This window comes from Stegastes partitus, unplaced genomic scaffold (genome assembly GCF_000690725.1).
Source record: "Stegastes partitus isolate 25-593 unplaced genomic scaffold, Stegastes_partitus-1.0.2 Scaffold88, whole genome shotgun sequence".
Classification (NCBI taxonomy): domain Eukaryota; kingdom Metazoa; phylum Chordata; class Actinopteri; family Pomacentridae; genus Stegastes; species Stegastes partitus.
In genome coordinates, this window is record NW_007577819.1 from 47,086 (window position 1) to 66,056 (window position 18,971).

The window sequence follows — 18,971 nt, forward strand, 5'->3', positions numbered from 1 at the left end:
ACGAGTCTAGTCAGTATTCTTAGCCTCTGAATCAATGCTGTCATGCTGTAAAAACAGACAATAAGTGCAAACGGGGTAATCAAAAGAGTCGAGCAGAATTGTGATTAAAGTTAGCATCGCTACGTCAGGCCTTTTATAATGGATTTAATAAACACACCACAGGTTTACTGCTTTTTGATCCAGATTAATCAGTGAAAAACCCCTGCGGTCATGTTCTGAGGAAGATTGCTTCCTTAACAGTTCATAATTATCAGATGGATTCAACAATAGCTTTAAAATCACAGCCTTGTTTTCAGGTGGTCTCTGTCCGGTTGTTCGGTCCTCATCAGGGTTCATTAGACCAACGGTTTGCACAGGTTTGTCTCAACCGATGTACAAACACTACAAAAAACACTTTTCTGAGTGTGTTGACCGCAGACATTAATATTCTGAAATGCATCACAAAACAGAAATACAGGAGCTGCTTGCAGCTGGAAAAAATTATAATGAATTGTGGAGGAAACAGCATTGTCGACACCCAGAATACAAAAAAAAACTATTATTAAATCTTTGGAAAACATTGTGCTGTCTCGGTGTAAAATTTAATTGGCTGTGGCATTTTGAAACTGCAGCTTGACAGACGTGTTTCCGTACATGTGTTGAGTGTTTTCTGTTGGAAGCCTTAAGATGTATTTGCATACTAACTGCTGAAGAGTTTTTTACATCAATACCGAACTGGGTCCTGCTGAACGCTCAGGAAGTCCAGGTTCCCACGAGATCTTTCAGGCCACCACACCCCGTCTGTTCCACTGTCTGAGCATTACAGTTTAATAGCTTTTAGAAGAATACTCTGATGTGCGTTCATCTTACATATATTTTAAAGACATGCCGTTTCCTACATCACTAGCCTTTATCTCCATCTAGATGTTTCCTGATTCTACTTTATCTTGTATGCCAGTAATAAGACACTTAAAAATCGATACAAGTCTAAAATGTAATGTAGGCACCACAGGGAGCTACACAGGATAATTCTATCATTTATGTGATTTGCACTGATTTCTACGGTGACCCAGCTCCTTGTGCCACTTTCTGATCACTTGGACCACTTCAACCAAACCACAGCTCTATTATTTTACCGTCTTGTCTCACTCATACTCCTCCAGTTCCCACATCTTAGGTCACCGTTATACTTTCCACATGTTGTAAGTTTTGTCAACTCTCCAAGTCTGCACAGACCTTTCCGTGCAGCCCAAAACTTGTGTCCACTATAAGGGCAGTGGTACACATGTTCAGCGGTAGTTTGTCTGTAGACATATGTAGATGCAACTTATTGTGCATGTATGGAATGAAGTCCTCCAACTGGACTCCAAAAACAGTAGTATAATAACAACACCTAAGCGTCAACAGCTGTCCGTGTAGGCATCCACACCAGTGTACAATCAAGGTTTCATCCTTGTTTATTAACCAGGTACGTGCCGCTAAGCATGTTTAGTTAGCACCAGCAGCTACGGCACAAAGCAAGCTAATTCTACCAGCAAAAGGAGCAACAAAGCAAGTTGCAGAGCTTTTAAGATACAAGGTGCAAACAGACAATCAACAAACTGAACCTGAAAATTTGGGTTCATTTGTTTTAAAAGATCGTATTCAACATTAAAAAAGTAAGTTGCTGCAAAAAAAAAAAAAATCATGTTAAATTGCATCCTGAAAGAGCACCTCTGTTCAGATGGGATGCACAAATATTGACCCAACTGTCAAAAATGAGCACTATTTAAGGAGTTATCCCTCACATTTAGATTTTGAACTCAGATTTATACTTGACTGCACCACAGCCCGACTCTTTAACCCCGTTCTGCAAGAAAAACAAAAAAGCAACCAGTGTTCTCCCGCCTCTAGCATCAGCAAAGAATACTTTCAACGCCGGAGCCGCAATTCTTCCCTGTCCGTCTCCCAAACAACCACAACCGCTGGCTAACAAGGCTGAACATCAAGGAGGGTTTTCCCTTTCATGGACTGTCGTAGCTGGGTGTGCGCAGCTAGACATACGGCTGCCTGACATCGTTAAATGCACATGCGCTGATTCGATTTGCAGCGTTGACTGTTGTGATCTATCGTCATGGTTAAGTTATTGAGTCATCTGCTCCACCGCATAGCTACAATCATGTTATTGCTGCATACAAACGCAGGGCTTGTATGCAAACTAACATTTATTCTTTCTGATCTTGCACCTTTGTACTACACAGATCACACACATGCATCTATCTAACTAACTATCTTGAAACCTGCTCGCTTAAATAAAACTATTTGATCAAAGTTCTGAGTTGCAGCTTATGTTTCCCTAAATTTTGACACCAAGATTTTAAATTTTGCTGCAAATCCATTCCAAATATCCGCTATCGGTCTCCTTGATTACTAAAAACCAATGTCAATATCATAATATATGCTATTATGTCCATTCAATGTTGCATGAAAGTGAATGCTGCCAAAGTTTTCAATTTAGAACTCAAAAATTCTACAACTTTAGCCAATATTATGATAATTTTGGTTGTCGTTATTAATCTAATAAGTCATCAGAGTGCCAAATGGACAGTTTACTATCTTTCATGGGACTGATTTTTCGTTTTTTGTCCATTTTCCTTAAATTAAAGGTGTTGCCTCAATTTTTAACAAGACTGATATATGAAGGCTGATTTAGTAACCTCTGGTAATTCAGATTGCTGCTGTTGAGGTTATCCTCTCCTCCCTGACTTATGTATCCATACATCTCTCCCCCTCCACGTCATTATTCATAACTAACCTTTACTGAACAGCAGTGGCTCCCTGTGTGACTGATTGTGCAGGTCCCAGCTGAGACATCTGGCTTACGGTTTATAATAAATCACCCATGAGGACTATCCGAACAAAGGATGCCACCTGACAGCTATTTTAAGCAGAATGTCACGAGTGCGGTGAGAGAAAGTGACGGGATGGATGATTAGTCGCCGGGAGGCAGCTCACCCTTCCAGGCGGACGTCGGGCAGTGAGCGATTGAGCGCGATCATCTCCGAGGCCATGAGGTTGAACTGGTTGATCTTAAACATCTCCTTCATCTTCTCCTGGTTCTCTTTAGGGATCACCACAGGCTTCCCGCCTTCACCGGGACCGTCTCGCGGTCTGGACAGGGCGTCTAAGGTAGATAGCCAAACAGTTTGTCAGAGAGGACAAGTACGGAAAAAAGAATGAGGTAAATGCGAATGCTAGCTAACTTACACCCACCGTATCTCCCTGGCAGTCCTCTCTCCTTCTTGTCGTCGCACTTGTTGCACTCGCTGAAGTAGAGCAGGATGAACATGTCCAGCATCACCCAGACCAGAGAGGTGGCCAGAACCACCTTACAGTAGGCAAACCTCCGCATCCTAAAAAGAAGTCAGAAGGATCGAATTATTAAAGCCGACACAATAACTCTGCATTCCTTCTCGTATCTCTCCCCGACTTTCTATCACTCCTCTCATCATTCACCCCTTTTCCATCCGTCCATCCATCCACCGCTGTCGTTCTAACTCTCGACTCTTATCTGTCTGCGCTTTATCGCAGCCTCTCCACACTCGGAGAGCAAAATGTTGAGTCTCTGTCCTTTATCACTCCAGAAGAAAAGCAGCGAATCTATGAGGGCACCTTTGCGAGCACGGCGAACATTGACATTTGTGTTTTAGAGAGGAGCCTTCATGGTATCTAAGCACTGCTTTAACTGCTTTAACAGAAACAGACATCTAATGTAGCAGCGTTCCCAAATACCCTGCAGTGTACCAGCCAATCTATCCTTTGTACATTTAACATACCAAATCCCTGTGTGCTGAAGCGTAGTCAAACGCACACTAACAGGTAAGCGCACACTCACACACAGCAGTGAGAGGAGCTGTGATAGTAATTGCTTTTCTTTGGCAGGCGGCGAGAGACAAGACACAGCCACATTAAAATTCCACTGCTCCCATTTCCTTCTCTCCTCCAGCACCATCTCTCCTCTCTTTGGCTGATTCTCTGCCTCAATGATCCCTCAGGTTGCAGCAGCACAAGCAGAGGGGAGAAAATTAATTTGGCCACGGTGATTTCTCTCGTGCCCCTGGGAGGCAAAAAAAAAAAAGAGAGAGAGAGAGAAAGGTGTTTGTGCATAGCTAGTTTAGCTTAGCTTAGTTTAGCTTTGCTTAGCAGCCGGGGAGGATGGAGAACTGCAGAGCAGCATTTCTAAATTCCACCTGATAGGATTCTGGTAACACAAAAAGCCGTGCACAGCAGAAAACAAGAGTGAAGATTTGTCTGTTCTCTCAAAGTTTGTGTTTTCTCAGACTTCTGTGCCTGTGAGTCGAATAGTTTGGATGTTCTACCAACGCAGCATTTTGACCACTTCCACAGAGTGAGAACTACGCATGAATCAATTCAATTTGCCTTTTTGGACGACAACTTACGAAAAGACTTTTATGTCAAAGTGAAAACAGATTTCTACAAAGTAAAAAAAAATGCAAAATGTAAAATACATGATTGCATAAGTGTTCACCCCTTTCAGAGTGACTCACCTAATTCAGCACAGGTGCAGGGAATTAGCTCCAACACAATTAGTGAAATGGAGATCATCCGAGTGCAGTGAATGTGTCTCAGTGATTGTAGCATAAGGACACTTGGTGAATCAAGACTACTGGATATAACCACACCATGAAGACAAAAAAAAGCACCCCAAGCAACTCTGTAATAAGGTTATTGGAAAGCACAAGCCAAGGGATGGGTACGAGAAAATGAAGTCACTGAAATGTTTCCTGGAGTACAGTTAAAGCCATCATTGGGAAATGGAAGGAATATTACTCGTGTAAATCTGCCAAAAGCGGGACGTCCTCAAGAACTGAGTGACCAAACAAGAGAGAGACGAGTGAGGGAGGCCAACAAGACACCTATGACTACTCTGAAGGAGTTACAAGCTTCAGCTGCTGGGATGTGACAGACTGTTCGTACAACACCAGTCAAAGCTTTAAAGCAGAGTGGCAAACAGAAAGCGACTGTTGAAAAAAAGTTCATGGTAAATCTCGACTCACGGAGGCACGTGGGAGACTCTGAACTCAACGAGAAGGAGGTTCTTTGGTCTGATGAGATCAAAATGTAGCTTCTTTGCCGTCAGACTACACGCTATGTTTGCTAATCACCAAACAACACCCACCATCACAAACACAACACCCCCACAGTGAAGCACGGTGGTGGCAGCATCATGATGTAGTGACACTTCAGGCAGGACCTGGAAGGCTTGTAAAAGGCAGCGGGTGAAAAATATAGTGAAACCCTCGAGGACAACCTGATGTAGTCTGCAACAGAACTGTGACTTTGTGAGATTTGTTTTCCAGCAAGACAATGACCCGAAGCAAACAGCCGAAGCTACACAGAAACGAACTGAAGACAACAAGGCGAATGTGCTGGAGTGGCTGAATAACAAGCCTAGACCTCGATCCAACTGAGAATTTGTGGCTCAAATTGAAAAGAGCTGTTGACTCACGATCACCATGCAACCCGATCGAGCTTGGGCAGTTTTGCAGAAAAAGAACGGGGTACAATTTCAGCCTCCAAGAGCTCATCGGAACCTATTATAACACAGGCTCAATTGTGTAGTTGCAACTAAAGGTGCAGCTACTAAATGCTGACTTGAAGGCTGTAAATACTTATGCAATCAGTGATTTTATGTTCCACATTTTTACTTTGTAGAGATCCATTTTCTACTTGACATGAAAGCCTTTTGTAATAAATGTGTGTCAGAAAATCTAATTCACTATAATTCAAAGCTGAAAAGCAATAAAAATGGGAAAACCTCCAAGGAGGGGGGTGAATACTTTAGGCACTGTATGATGAGTTAAACAAAAACAGTGCAAGAAGTGTAATGCAAAATGAGGCAGATTAACTGGAACACATCATGCTACACCTTTTTTTTTCGCTGCTTGATACAAAAAGAAAACTCCCACGGTTCTCATTTTCCACGACCTCCAAGAGAAGTCTTCCTGATATAACATCATCTAAACAGGCACTCTGTTGCCGCCATACACGGCGACGTCGCTAATTAGTTTGACCGTTTAAATCAGCAACACCAAGCACAAACTCAGATCTGAATGCCCACCAAAGCATAAAAACTACTCCAGACGCCTTTGCCATCGTTGCACCACATGATAAAAGCAGAAAAGAAATCACTGACGCAATCATTTTTCACCTCGCAAAGGGCACGATACCAATTAACACTTTTACCAAAGACGGGTTTAAAAGCACGATCCAGTTGCTCCAGAGGTGGTATGTAACACCGTCGTGCACCTATTTTTCTCGAGTTTCCATTTCAATGCTAGACGGAGCTGTCACAGTGACAGTGGAATATTGTGCAGCTAAAACGGACTCGCGGTCCAGCAGGAGTTCCACATAAATCTCACCGTCCACTTTAATAATGAGGGCCAGCAACTGAAAAAGTCGCTGTTTGCAAACGCCATTTTTTTTCCCGGATGATCATACCAGTCAGAACATCACAGTGGGGACAAGTAAAGTGTTGGCTGCTTGGGGTCTTGATGAAAGAAGTCTGAACAACAACAGACAGTGTGGTAACCATAGTGAAGGCTGCACTAGGGGACCAGACTGCTGAGTTTTGGCCAAAGAATACTTTTAACAGTCGGTAAGTAACACCTATATCTGCTAAGCTGCGTTTTTCATATCACAGCGTATAGCACAGAAAAACAAAACATATCTAAGTATTACGTAATCTGAAGCAGAGCAAAAAAATCCCCACCAGCGCACTGTAATGTCATGCAGGGAAAATCACCATTCTCAGATGTAAATCAGGCCATTATTCAGCACAGTTTTGTCAGTTTGCAAGATTTTATCAGCCAGCTTGACATGGAGAAACTGGTGCAGAGCAACGACCAGCAGATGTGCACGACTGTAACCTCTGTGGGGGAAAGATAAAAATCGAATCAAATCTATTTAAACTGAAGCAACGTGGGTTTTAACGAGGTTATTGAGTCATGTTGGGTTATACCACCTCAAATGATCAGGGGAATCTGCTCCAACATCTCTGATTTGCTTGAAACTTTTCTTTAAATCAAATTATGGATATTTAAAATGGTATCTGTGAGATTTTAGCTTGATATATTACGTACCTTTCGAGATTTTCAGCATGTTTTTTCCCCAAACATTTGAGGCTATCCTTGGATGACAATATCTCAGGAACTATTAAAACTATTTCAACTCATTCATTATCAATGATTATTTGATCTACTTGAACAATATTGCAGATTCTGAATCAATAACACGATGAGACAGTGAAAATTTAACTGACAGCTCCTGAGATTGAGACGGTCATCAAACATACAATCAAATTTTAATATGGAAAAAAAGGGACTGAAAATGGGTTGATTGGTAGGTTTTTTTTTTAGCTGAGAAAGTGCTTAATATATCAAGCTAAAATTCCACAGATATCCTTATAAATATCTGTATTTTATGCTATAAAAAATTAAGTGTTCGTCAAAAAGAAATTGCACTAAATATTTAATGATTTGAGATGGAATGAACCTAAATATTCTGCAGCAGAGCATAAAATCCACACCAACATATATCATGCAGGGACAAGTTCTTGCTGGGAAAAATTATTGTTCTCAGATGCAAAATATGACTCAGTCAAACTTTATAAACTGGCAAGTTAATCTGTTGACTTGTCAAAGAGAAACCGGTGCGGAGCAGCCACCGGTAGAAGTGGACTACTGTGACCTCTGAGGAGAGAAAAAAATCCAATCTAATCAATTTAAACTAAAGCACTGCGGGTTTTAACAAGGTTAATGGAAGTGAATCATGTTACATCAGTTGAAAAATCCCCGTGCAAGCAGTTAGTTACAGGCTGAATACGATTTAAAGTTTCACCCTTGGAGTCTCCTGGTGAACTGAAAGGCACAAGTAGAAGCATTTATTTCATATGACACTGGTCTTCATCAGCTTTGACCTTCTGTGAGCCCCACCCCTGTACCGCCTTCTTAGATAATCTCACACAGAATGTAATGTGAGATCAAGTAAGTACACTTTTATATAATGTACTATATTACAAACCTCTTTTTAAATGTCTGTTGAAATTATGATAATAAAAAACTGAGTAAAAAAGTTGGTAAGTGGAGCATGAGTTCAAGTTCGGATTGTTTTATCAGACCATCCATCAATTATCTATACATTGCGTAATCCTCACTAGGGTCATGGGGGGCTGGAGTCTATCCCAGTTGACTCAGGGTGAAGGCAGGAGACACCCTGGACAGGTCGCCAGTCCATCGCAGGGCCACACTTAGAGACAGACAACCAAGCACACTCACATTCACACCTACTGGACAATTTAGAATCACCAATTAACCTCAACATGTTTTTGGACTGTGTGGGAGGAAGCTGGAGAACCTGGAGAGAACCCACGCTGCACGGGGAGAACATGCAAACTCCACGCAGAAAGATTCCGGTGCCCCCACCGGGACGCGAACCGGCAGCCTTCTTGCTGCGAGGCAACAGTGCTACCAACTGCACCACCCTGCAGCCCAGATTTAGAATTTATTCATATAAATTGAAATTCTGTTTCTTTTAAATCATCTCTACAAAAACACCAACAAAACACCAACAAACTCAACAGTCATACTATGACACAAAAATCAATAAAACAGAATTATGAACAGATAGATCATCACAATACAGGCAATAAAAGCACTCCTCAGCACCTTTATTTGTAATTACGAGAACCTCGCACACATCAGGCGACCAACTGAGGAGAGTAAAACAGCGCTTACTCGGTTCTGTAACGTTATCGTCACCTTCAGTGCTGAACAGTGCAGCGTGTTCACACTTTTTGACTGTGGTTACGGTTCAATCAGGTGTTACTCTTTGTGTGGAAGAGCGATGGGGCGCGATGACAAATTACCAGGCTGTAGGACACGTTACTGCATCTCTCCGTAGCTTTAACCTTGCATGCTTTTCAGATATTCACCGATGAGCCACAACATTAAAACAGGGATGAGGTTAGCAGCAAAACGTGGATCATCTCCTTAAAGCACAGTATGCAGCTGGGAAACCTTCAGTCCTGGCGTTTATGTGGATGTTACTGTGACACTATGACAAGCCGTTTTAACATTTAATAGCTGGACTGGATATGTATTACAGATATCAGTAATTGAATTCTTCCAAGTCAACAGGAACATTTCAGATATCCACACCGTCGTCCTTCCAGGACAAATGACTCCACTTTTACTGTTCATGCGTTTCTCATTACAGATATCTACAATGCAGCAGCAGATACCCGCAATGTGAATTGCAGATAACTAGAGCTGAATTATGAACGGTTGGAACTCCAGGCTCCCGTATCTGCAGTTTAGTTCTGACTAGTCATAATTCTGCCTCAAGATATTTTTAATTCTCCTCAATTCAACACGTTTGTATTGTCCCATTTTAGGAATCTTGAATGGAGTTTGAACTCGTCAGAACGATGCTGTAGATATCTCAAACTGGAGGATTTAGAGTTCTGACACTACAATGTTCATGTATAAAACAGTCCACTACTTCTACTTTTTATATATCTACCTTTACTTAAGACAAAGTTTTTTATGATTATAATTACATTTAAAGATATTAACGATTATTTTGGAGGAAATTCCCTGGAATTAATACATGAACAGTCGTGACTCGACAATCCGACCCTTAACAATCTGAAAACCTTGTTATCCGACAGGTTTTTAGGAAGAACGACTGGAACCCATAAAAAATAGCCTTAACATACCAACAGCCTTGGATTCTGGCTCTGACATGACATTTTATGTCACAAATTAGGATAACGGCGTATTATCTGACTGAACAATCCGACAGATTGGCTACGTTCAGACTGCAGGACTTAATGCTCAATTCGGATATTTTTGCCAGTTCGTTCACATTTCCAATTAAATGTGACTAGTACGTGATCTGCTGTGTGAACTTCATACGACTCGCATGTGCAGAAGAGGACACAACGATGTCACACGCAGCGAGGGAATGGCACTGCCACCACAGCCACCAGTGGAGGAAACAGAACTGTGACCGCTAACCTAAACTAGCATCAGCAGCCAAGTACTGCCTGTGCGTTCTGGTCATTTCCGCCCCGTCGAAGTGCACCCCCGGGATGGAAGTGTCCCCCGACCTCGCTGAATATTTGGATATTCATCATTAATTGGGCCTGAATATCCAGAGACCAGAAAGTGCTATTGGGACCAGCCCTACTAGTTATTATAACAACTATAAACAATAAATATCAACAACAAATGAGCCTTCAAGCATCAAGCCCTCCTTGTATCTCGACCTCCGTCTTGACAATCCGACAGCCTTGCTATCTGACATAAAAGAAAGTTTTACATTTAGTGTTAGATTATCGAGTCTCGACTGTGCTACAAATGGAATGATTTGCACAACAGATGAAAGATGTACTTCAATTTGATGCTAATAGAAACAACATCCATAAATAATAGCTAAACTGGACATGTATTGCAGATATCTGGAATTCAATTCTTCCTTGTCAAAAAGAGCATTTCAGATATCCACGTGGCATCTCATTACAAATATCGACAATGAAGCTACAGATATCCAGGTGATGGTGCGTATCTGCGGCTGAATTATGACTGCTCTGACTAGTGATGATTCTAGTTCCATATACCTTGAATCCCTTGGATCTCTCGTCTTAATCCCCAAAATCTCAAATGAAGTCTAACCTGCTCAAAATTAGAATTCTGCCAGGTCAAAATGTAATGACAAATATCTTAAATTAGAGTTTAGACTTCCAGAAAAGGTGCTGCAGATATCTGTCGTTGCCTCAGGAGCTACAGCGAGCAGGAGGCGGTTTGCTTTTCAAACGTTCTGCTGCACTGCAACCTTAACTGTATATTACAACCCTTTTCACCGGCAGCCTGAGGACAAACTTCTCGTAAATTTCAAGCACATGTCTCTCATGAACGAAGCTCTCAGTCTCTGAAAACCCCTCACAGATGAGCTCTTTAAATTTCAGAGCATTTTCTAACAATGTCATCCACCGCAGCAGCTGCTATTACTTCTGCTAACACTGTTGAAATGCTTTGATGAACCAATATCCAATTTAAACTAGTCGTAATGCTGTTTGAGATATCTGCAACTATTTATCTGCTATTATTCTAGTCAGTGTATGTACAACTACTAACAATTGGTAATCCCAGATAGTCAAACTTGGCTATGAAGTATTCGAATGGTGGCCATACATAAGCTGATATTTATAATGTGGCAGACTGTGGTGTGTTTTTTACACATTGTTCAAGGTTTCTACTGAATCCCTGATACTCAGACAGTTTGGTTTAGCACTACAGTTTGGACTGTTGTTGCGGAAAAAACGGAATAAAACAGGTAAGTTTGGAAAATTCTCTGATCTTCACAGACATCCTGACAGATTTTACCAGACGGCTTTATCTCACCGTCTTGATCGCTCCACTCAAAATTCTTGAAATTCCAGCACCAGCGGGATGCCTGAAATTCAGCCCTCGCTCTTGCAATCTTTCCTCTTTCTGTTTCTCCCACCGCCGCCGGACTGTTCTGGCCTCGCTTGACCTCAAACGACGCACAACCTGACAACGCGGCAAAAACTTGGATGTATCTATCTCGCGTGGTGCCATAACAGCGCTGTTAGACGGACAGAACTACATCACACGTTCTTGTTCGCAAAGTCCTGTCAAAACGGGATGTCAGCTGGTTCCTCTGAACGCCGTTTGATCACAGCGAATGTAAACGTAACAGACAGCGGCGCTCCGAGCAGCAGCAGAGATGATTTACATGCATGTACATTGAATATAAGCATGCACGCTCCCGCTGCTGCTGTCTCTCAGCCAGGCCTCCCCGCTCACTGTATTTCTAATCGGGCATGGCAGAGGACACCTCCGGTCTCTTCTGCATTCACAGCAGCCCCCGAGGCCCTACTTCTATGTGTGTGCCGCATGTGTGAGTGTCGGTTTAGTTTATGTTGGGCGTTAGACTCTTTGAAGTCTCTGTTAAAACATCCCGGCTGCACATGACATTAAACAGACACAATCCCGCGCCCCTCCATCGCCGCTCGCTCTACCTAATCCATTAACATATCACGTTCCCTCCATCTTTCTCCTTACATCTCCATCCTGGGCATCTTTCTCTCTCAGCCACCCCACCTCCCCCCCTCTTCTACCCTGTTCCTCTCTTAGTGATGTTGTCTCCTTTCAAGAACGGTTGCCATCACTACTACCCTACAAGAACACAATTTCCCCCTTCACATCCTCCACTGTGTGTCTCCTCATCTTACCCTCCTCTTCTCAACGGGCTTAATCCCCCTTTAGAGATTGCACAACCACCGATTCTCACGACCATTTGGAGAAAAAAAAAACTCAGGATCCACAGCTCTACTAGCTTCACAATTTATGGCCGAGAGCGCGGAGCCTCCCTTCTGGGGATTTTATGTTTACATGTATAAAAGAAAATTAAGAGGAAGGGTGGGAGATAGTATTTGTACGAGGGAGTGCTAATGAGAGAGGAGGATTTGTGTTAGTCATCAACGCAAAGTTTGTGCGGCTAATTCGTGTAATAAACCACTCGCATAGTTTATTTGCTCGCACTCTGTAAAGCACGGTTTATTTCCTCCCAGATGTCACTTAATAAACAGCCGTGTAAAAATGCATGCTGCTATTTGAAGCATCTTCGGCGAGGAGACGGTGCTATTCAAGTGCACGAGCTGTCCTTGGGTCATATGGGCCTGATAAGCTCAACAGTTTCCAAGACAACGCTGATGGGAGCCGCTGATTTTCTGAACGGTCGTAATGCCTCTCAATTGGAGCAGAACAAGGCGCAGGCTAATATTAGGGGAGCGAAAGGGAACAAGGTGGCCTGGAGCTCCGTCTCTGTGGCTCTCTGTGGACTAGCTGAGGTACACAGGCGCTTCTGGCAAAACGGCAGGGGTCGCTTCATATTCAGATCATAACCTTGACTGTAGAACACAGGCGGGTCCCGCAGAGAAAGTAAAACAAGACACAGCCTGGGATGGGGTGAGGCAGCACAGTGGATCTGACTGTGGATGTATTACAGAACGTACTGTTACCAAAAGTACATGAGTGTGTTTAAAAGTATTCACCCTCCTTTAAAGTTGTTCCTTTGCACTGCTTTTCAACATTAAATCGTGGCCAATTTAATTTGCCTTTCTGGACAAGAATCCGCCAAAAACAGACTTTCATGTCAAAGTGAAAACAGACTTCTGCAAAGTAATGAGAAGTAATTAGAAATGTAAAATAAGGCATTGCATAAGCATTCACTCCCTTCAAAGTGACTCACCTAATTCAGCACAGGTGCAGCCAATTGATGCGAGGAGTCAAATAATTAGTGAAACGGAGATCATCTGAGTGCAGGGAATGTGCCTCGAGTATTTGTAATATAGACATCTGCACCTGGAAGGTCCAGTCACCGGTGAATCAGCACCCCTCCATATAACTACACCACGGAGACAAAAGAACGGCACAAAGCAACTCTGTGAAAGCGTTACTGAAAAGCATGAGTCAGGGGATAAGTCAAGGATATTTCCGAAGCACTGTATATCCCTTGGAGTGCAGTTAAATCCATTATTAAGAAAGAGAAGGGACATGGCACTTGTGTAACTCTGCATAGAGCAAGTCATTGTCAAAAACTGAGGAACTGTGCAAGATAGAGACGAGAGAGGGAGGACACCAAGACACCTATGACTCCTCTGAAGTAGTTACAAGCTTCAGCAACTGAGATGTGAGAGGCTAGGCATACAAAGCAACTGCTGCCCAGCTTCTTCAACAGTCAAAGCTTTATAGAAGAGTGACAAAGACAAGGCCACTGTTGAACACGCTCATACTAAATCTTAACTTGAGACTCTGAAGTCAACTAGATGAAGACTCTTTCATCGGAAGAGACCAAAACTGAGCTTTTTGGCCGTCAGACTAGATGCCATGTTTGACGGACAACAAACACTACACACCATCACAAACACACCATCCCCACAGTGAAGCATGGTGGTGGCAGCATCATGATGTGCCTCTGATCAGCAGGCCCAGAAAGGCTTGTAAAGGTAGACGGTAAAATGTCTGCAAGAGAAGTCCGACTTGGAAGATTTGTTTTCCACCAAGACAATGATCTGAAGCTTACAACCAAAGAAATGGCTTGAAGACAACAAGGTGAATATTCTGAAGACACGGAGCCCAGACCTCAATCCAGGTGAGAATTTGTGGCTGGACTTGAAAAGTGCTGCTCACTTACGATCCCAGAATAACCTGACAGAACTTGAGCAGTTTTGCAAAGAAGAATAACAGAAAATGGCAGTGTCCAGATGTGGAAGACTAAGACCTATCCGCAAAGGCTTAATGCTCTACCTTTGTCATGAAAGAGTCTTTTTTTTTTGTAAATTTTATATCATAAAGCCAAATTAAACTGACAACAAATTACTGAAAAGCAGTAACAGAATGTCCATTGCAATCATTCTGCAATATGGGGGCGAAAAAACACGTTTGTTGAACCAATCACAACCATATTGGGCAGAGCTAAGCCCAGGATGCAGGAACTGTGTCCCCTAAACATAATTTACCGTTTAGGTTAAACATTTAAAGAAAGTAAAGAAAGCAGTGTCATTAAAATGGAAAATCCACTGGAGAAAATAAACTAGCAGTGCTGCCTGATTTAACTGTGGTAGGTTTGCTAGCTCAAGAGAACGTTTCCCATGGTGACGGACATTTTGAAAGAAGCATACACTTGCAGTCTACTTCCAGAGAGTCGGACGAGAGATTTTCTAAAGCTTCCATATCAAAGCAGACGGCACAGAAGCGCAATTTACTCTCGGACCACTTTAATCACTGTATCCTGAGAGGTTAATCTGGAACTTTTTTCCGGTGTGACCCCCAGAAAAAAACATGCCTACCCCAGCTTTATAGATCTCTACCAACAGTGTTATTGGTTTATGTAAACTATAATTTGATCTCTGTATCACTATTATATGTTTTTAGCCCTAAAATAATGATTTTGGTAATGGCCTAAAAAAAAATGTAATACAGTGCAATTCTCTTATGTTAGAAGGAGAGTAAGAGAGAGAGCAAAGTTTGAAAACTCAGTGAAAAAAAAGCCAAAGAGTAAAACAGAGAAGTGCCCATGGCAGCGTAAAAGTCCCAGTTGAAATTGATTACCAATGCAAAACTTGGCTCAGGAGCGAGGTAGAATTAAACACTTCAATCTCCAATCACTGGGGCATTTTTGGCCAAAATCAATACGCATTAGTGTCACGGGGGGAGTTCCCCTGACGGTTGAAGAGAGTGCAGCTGCCCATCTACGCCAGAAAACCACCGACATCACCACACAGGCTCACAATAAATGTAGTAAAACAAAACAACAGACGGGCAAACACACCACAGCATCGTGCCCGTTGGTCTGTCGGACGCCAGCGTGCTGTTTCTTTGCTCTTTGTACAGTCCAACATTCCTCGTTTTTATCTCTTGCTCTCTCGTACAGACATGCTTTCTCCTCATAAACATATGAAGGTACAGAGCAAAGGCTTTGATAACACCGACAGCACAAATAAATACGACGATTTACACACCATCAGATTGCGTACTAATTGGCATTAACACATGCTCAACACACAACACACCCAGATCGAATCACAAGACTTACAGTCTGAAATGTTTCACCCAGCAGGATTGTGTGTCTGGCTTCGGCTCTCTCCTAGTACTATTACAGCTCTTGCCAACCAGGCAGGATTTACGAGACTCTGGCATCACAGCAGGATCTCCCTGCCTACTAACCACTTTAACAGTCTACTTTGATTTTCTCCAGAAGATCAAAAATGCGAACAATGTAAAAGAAATTGCGCTATGCTTTTACTTTCCAGAAAACATTCTGTTCCAGTGTAACCATGTAATTTCGTGGCTGTTTAACCCTCTGAACCCTGACTGGTTCCTGGGCATTTATTTTCTGTTGCTCCTGTCACATTTTTATTCACTGTGGGCTCATTTTCACAGCAATATAAAGTGTTGGCTCGCTATGGAAACAGCGAAAGTCAGAAGATCTTTGCCGCAGTATATGACAAAGTATTAACTCCATTCATCATAAAAAATGAGAAAAGAAAAGTGGAACTCCTTCAGTTTTTTTATTCAACAAAAATTGGAGAAAAAAAAATTGAATCAAGATGAGCAATATTTTTCCAAGTGCCCACAGAAGTAACCAATACTGGAAAAATGCTGGCCTTAAATAATAAAATGATATTTCACTACTTGCATTTTTAATTTGTTTCCACACTTATTGAGCTAAAACACTCAAGGCTTCACAGTTTCGCAAAGGAACATCCAATTTTGTGTATTTACTAAATCTGGTGCAAACTATTTAACTTTTGGCTTTTTTTTTTTTAAAGAGATACGTAGAGTCAGTTGATTTTTGAATAAACGTGATTGATGATGAGTTCAAGGGTAATTGGAAAGTTGAAATTTTGGAGATCAAAATTGACATCCCGACTCCAGCACAGGGAACGAACAGTTGTTTATTCGGGTCCAACCCTATGGGCAATGTTTATTTCCACGCAGTAGCAGCTACATTAACACTTGATTTGATGTAACACACAATGACTAGACATTGCTAAAGGTTTCTGTTGTTTTGAAAGCTCATTGCATCAAAATGTCAGCTCTGCAGCAACGTGTCGCTGCTCTGTTGCTTATCTGCAGCCGTATACTATAACAAATCACAGCAGAACAACAGGTTTATTTATGTGTATGCCACTCACAAACACTCATGCATCTTTTACAGACATGTATGAGTAAACAATACAAAATCAGTGTTTTGTGTTGACAGTATTTTGCATTGCCGTTAAGAATTTATCAATACCAGTGCTGCTAACCGGTATTAACACTTATCAATATTCTTACTTGTTTAATGGGATTAAAATTTATAACTACAATGTCTGATGCGTCCTTCATTCATTATTTGTTTATAAAAACTTCAAAGTGATCTCCCTGTTAATTGCCGTTCACTGGGAGCGAGAGAGGGAGATAAAAGATGATTTATAGTTGTTGATTTATGTTGTGCACAAGATCCACTAATGACTGACTGACTGCTTTACATGCAGCTCGTGCACTGAAGGCATCATCCAGGGAGAGTGAGGAGTAGCGAGCCAATGTAAAGCTAGTTCAGATGTTAAATGCAAATAAAGTAGCAATGTAAGAAAACGTCATAAATTTCCGAGCAGGGCTTTGCTGACAGCAGGAAGACAATAAAACCACGACAGCAAACCGAAGTAGAGTAGAGCTGAAACTTAATCCGGTGTTGTAACTTCACTTTAATCCTCTGAAGCCCAAAACCAACCAGCAGGTTTCAAAGGAACGTTATCTTCAACAAAATAAATAAATAAATCACCAGAATTACGCCATTTATCAGAGCAAGAATCGCCAGACTTTCAAGTTTCAAACGGTTTTTGAAGTCGTCGTGTTTGATGTTCGCAGCTCCAATTGGGGAAATTAAATAAATGTAAGATTAAAATCCACAATATTTCATCGCTTCCTCGTTGTATTCTACATGTCTCATTGAAAAAATTCACCACAAACAAAACAGCTTGCCTTAAACAACTGTGTAAAAATTCTAAGATTTTATTTTTTTTTGGTGCAAGCTGTGTTTACCATACTTGATGAATAAAATAAAGGCAGCACAGCTGATATACAGAGGAGCAAGTTACTGAGTTAATGTGCAAGAACACTCAGTTTGTAGAAGATATAAAAACGTAAATAGCTAAATATCTACAGTGTGTAAAGCAACCATTTAAAAAACAATGATTTATGGCATAACGGTGTCAGAGTTCTCTCTCCTTCTAGTCATGGTTGTGCTGTTTCCACAGAGGTGCAGGACTTTATATTGCGGTGAAAAATGAGTCCACAGTGAGTAAAAGTGTGACACACGCCCAGACACACCAAAACACCACAAACATGCGGCATATTGTGCCTTTTATGTTGCCTGCTTTTACAGCTTTACACACGACTGTTCGCTGCCAGTATCAGTTGCAGAATGATTCTCCGTCCAGGTAAACTGTGTCACAAGATTGCATTTTAAATGAAGCACCGATGCGCTACGGAGATGCTCTGGCCTATGAATCACATCCTCCACACACTAAGGAACCGCCCATAAGAAGCACAGTGGAACCGTCCGCACTGGTCAACGCCGTATCTATCACTCTATCGGTTGGGGACGTCTGACAGGGTTGTGATCTGAGAGCAGGAGGTTTGCGAGGCAGTCTGAGTGAAAGAGATGCACTGAAACTAAAGCACAGGACATTTGTGCAGCAACAGTATATCTGAGTGCACGCATACAGTTTTTAGCAGAGCAGAGAGCTATCTGAGAGAGAGTAGAGGGAGAGCACCACCAAATCTCAATGTAAAATGAAGAAATAGTGCTCTCAAACAGAAACACTACACTCACCACACAGTAGAGTGAGCAAAGTAGGTGGTACAATGTCGTGATAATAGTCAGAATCCACTTTGTTGTATGTTCAATAAAAAAAGTATTGTAATTTCCGGACTATAAGCTGCTACTTTTTTCACGCGCTTTGAACACTGCGGCTTAAACAATGATGCGGCTAATTTATGGATTTTACGAATTTGCCTCGAGACGAAAGTGACATTGAGAGCGACAATGAAAGACAGACTGAGGACGTGTGTGACGAAGGCTGTTCAATTCCGACGCTGAAGAAGACGATTTTAGTGGTTTTAGTGCGCAGGAGGAAGATGAAGATAGCGATCAATGACTTTTCTTTACGGTATTTTTTATTTTTTTAACCAGCCGTGTTACAGGCACTGCTCGGAAAAACAGTACATATTCGTGTATGTTACCGATACGTATTTAATTAAAAGTTCAAAAACCTTTCTGTGTAAATATCTCATGTTACAACGTGGACACCTGCAGCTTATAGACAAGTGCGGCCTGTATATGTACAAAACTTGTTT

At 41.8% G+C, this 18,971-nt stretch overlaps 1 protein-coding gene across 2 annotated transcripts in view; it reads right to left on the bottom strand.

Moving 5' to 3' along the window:
* Positions 1-18,971, bottom strand: part of galnt1 (UDP-N-acetyl-alpha-D-galactosamine:polypeptide N-acetylgalactosaminyltransferase 1) — a 69,647-nt gene that overhangs the window by 27,352 nt on the left and 23,324 nt on the right. The window contains exons 3-4 of one of the 2 annotated variants that reach the window (XM_008277046.1): positions 3,232-3,371; positions 2,974-3,142 (exon numbers count right to left, since the gene is read on the bottom strand). In XM_008277046.1, coding sequence (XP_008275268.1) covers positions 2,974-3,142; positions 3,232-3,370 — 308 coding nt within the window. In that variant the 5' untranslated portion in view covers position 3,371. Of the gene's footprint in view, positions 1-2,973; positions 3,143-3,225; positions 3,372-18,971 lie in introns of both variants that reach the window. The other variant, XM_008277045.1, reaches the window with a different exon arrangement.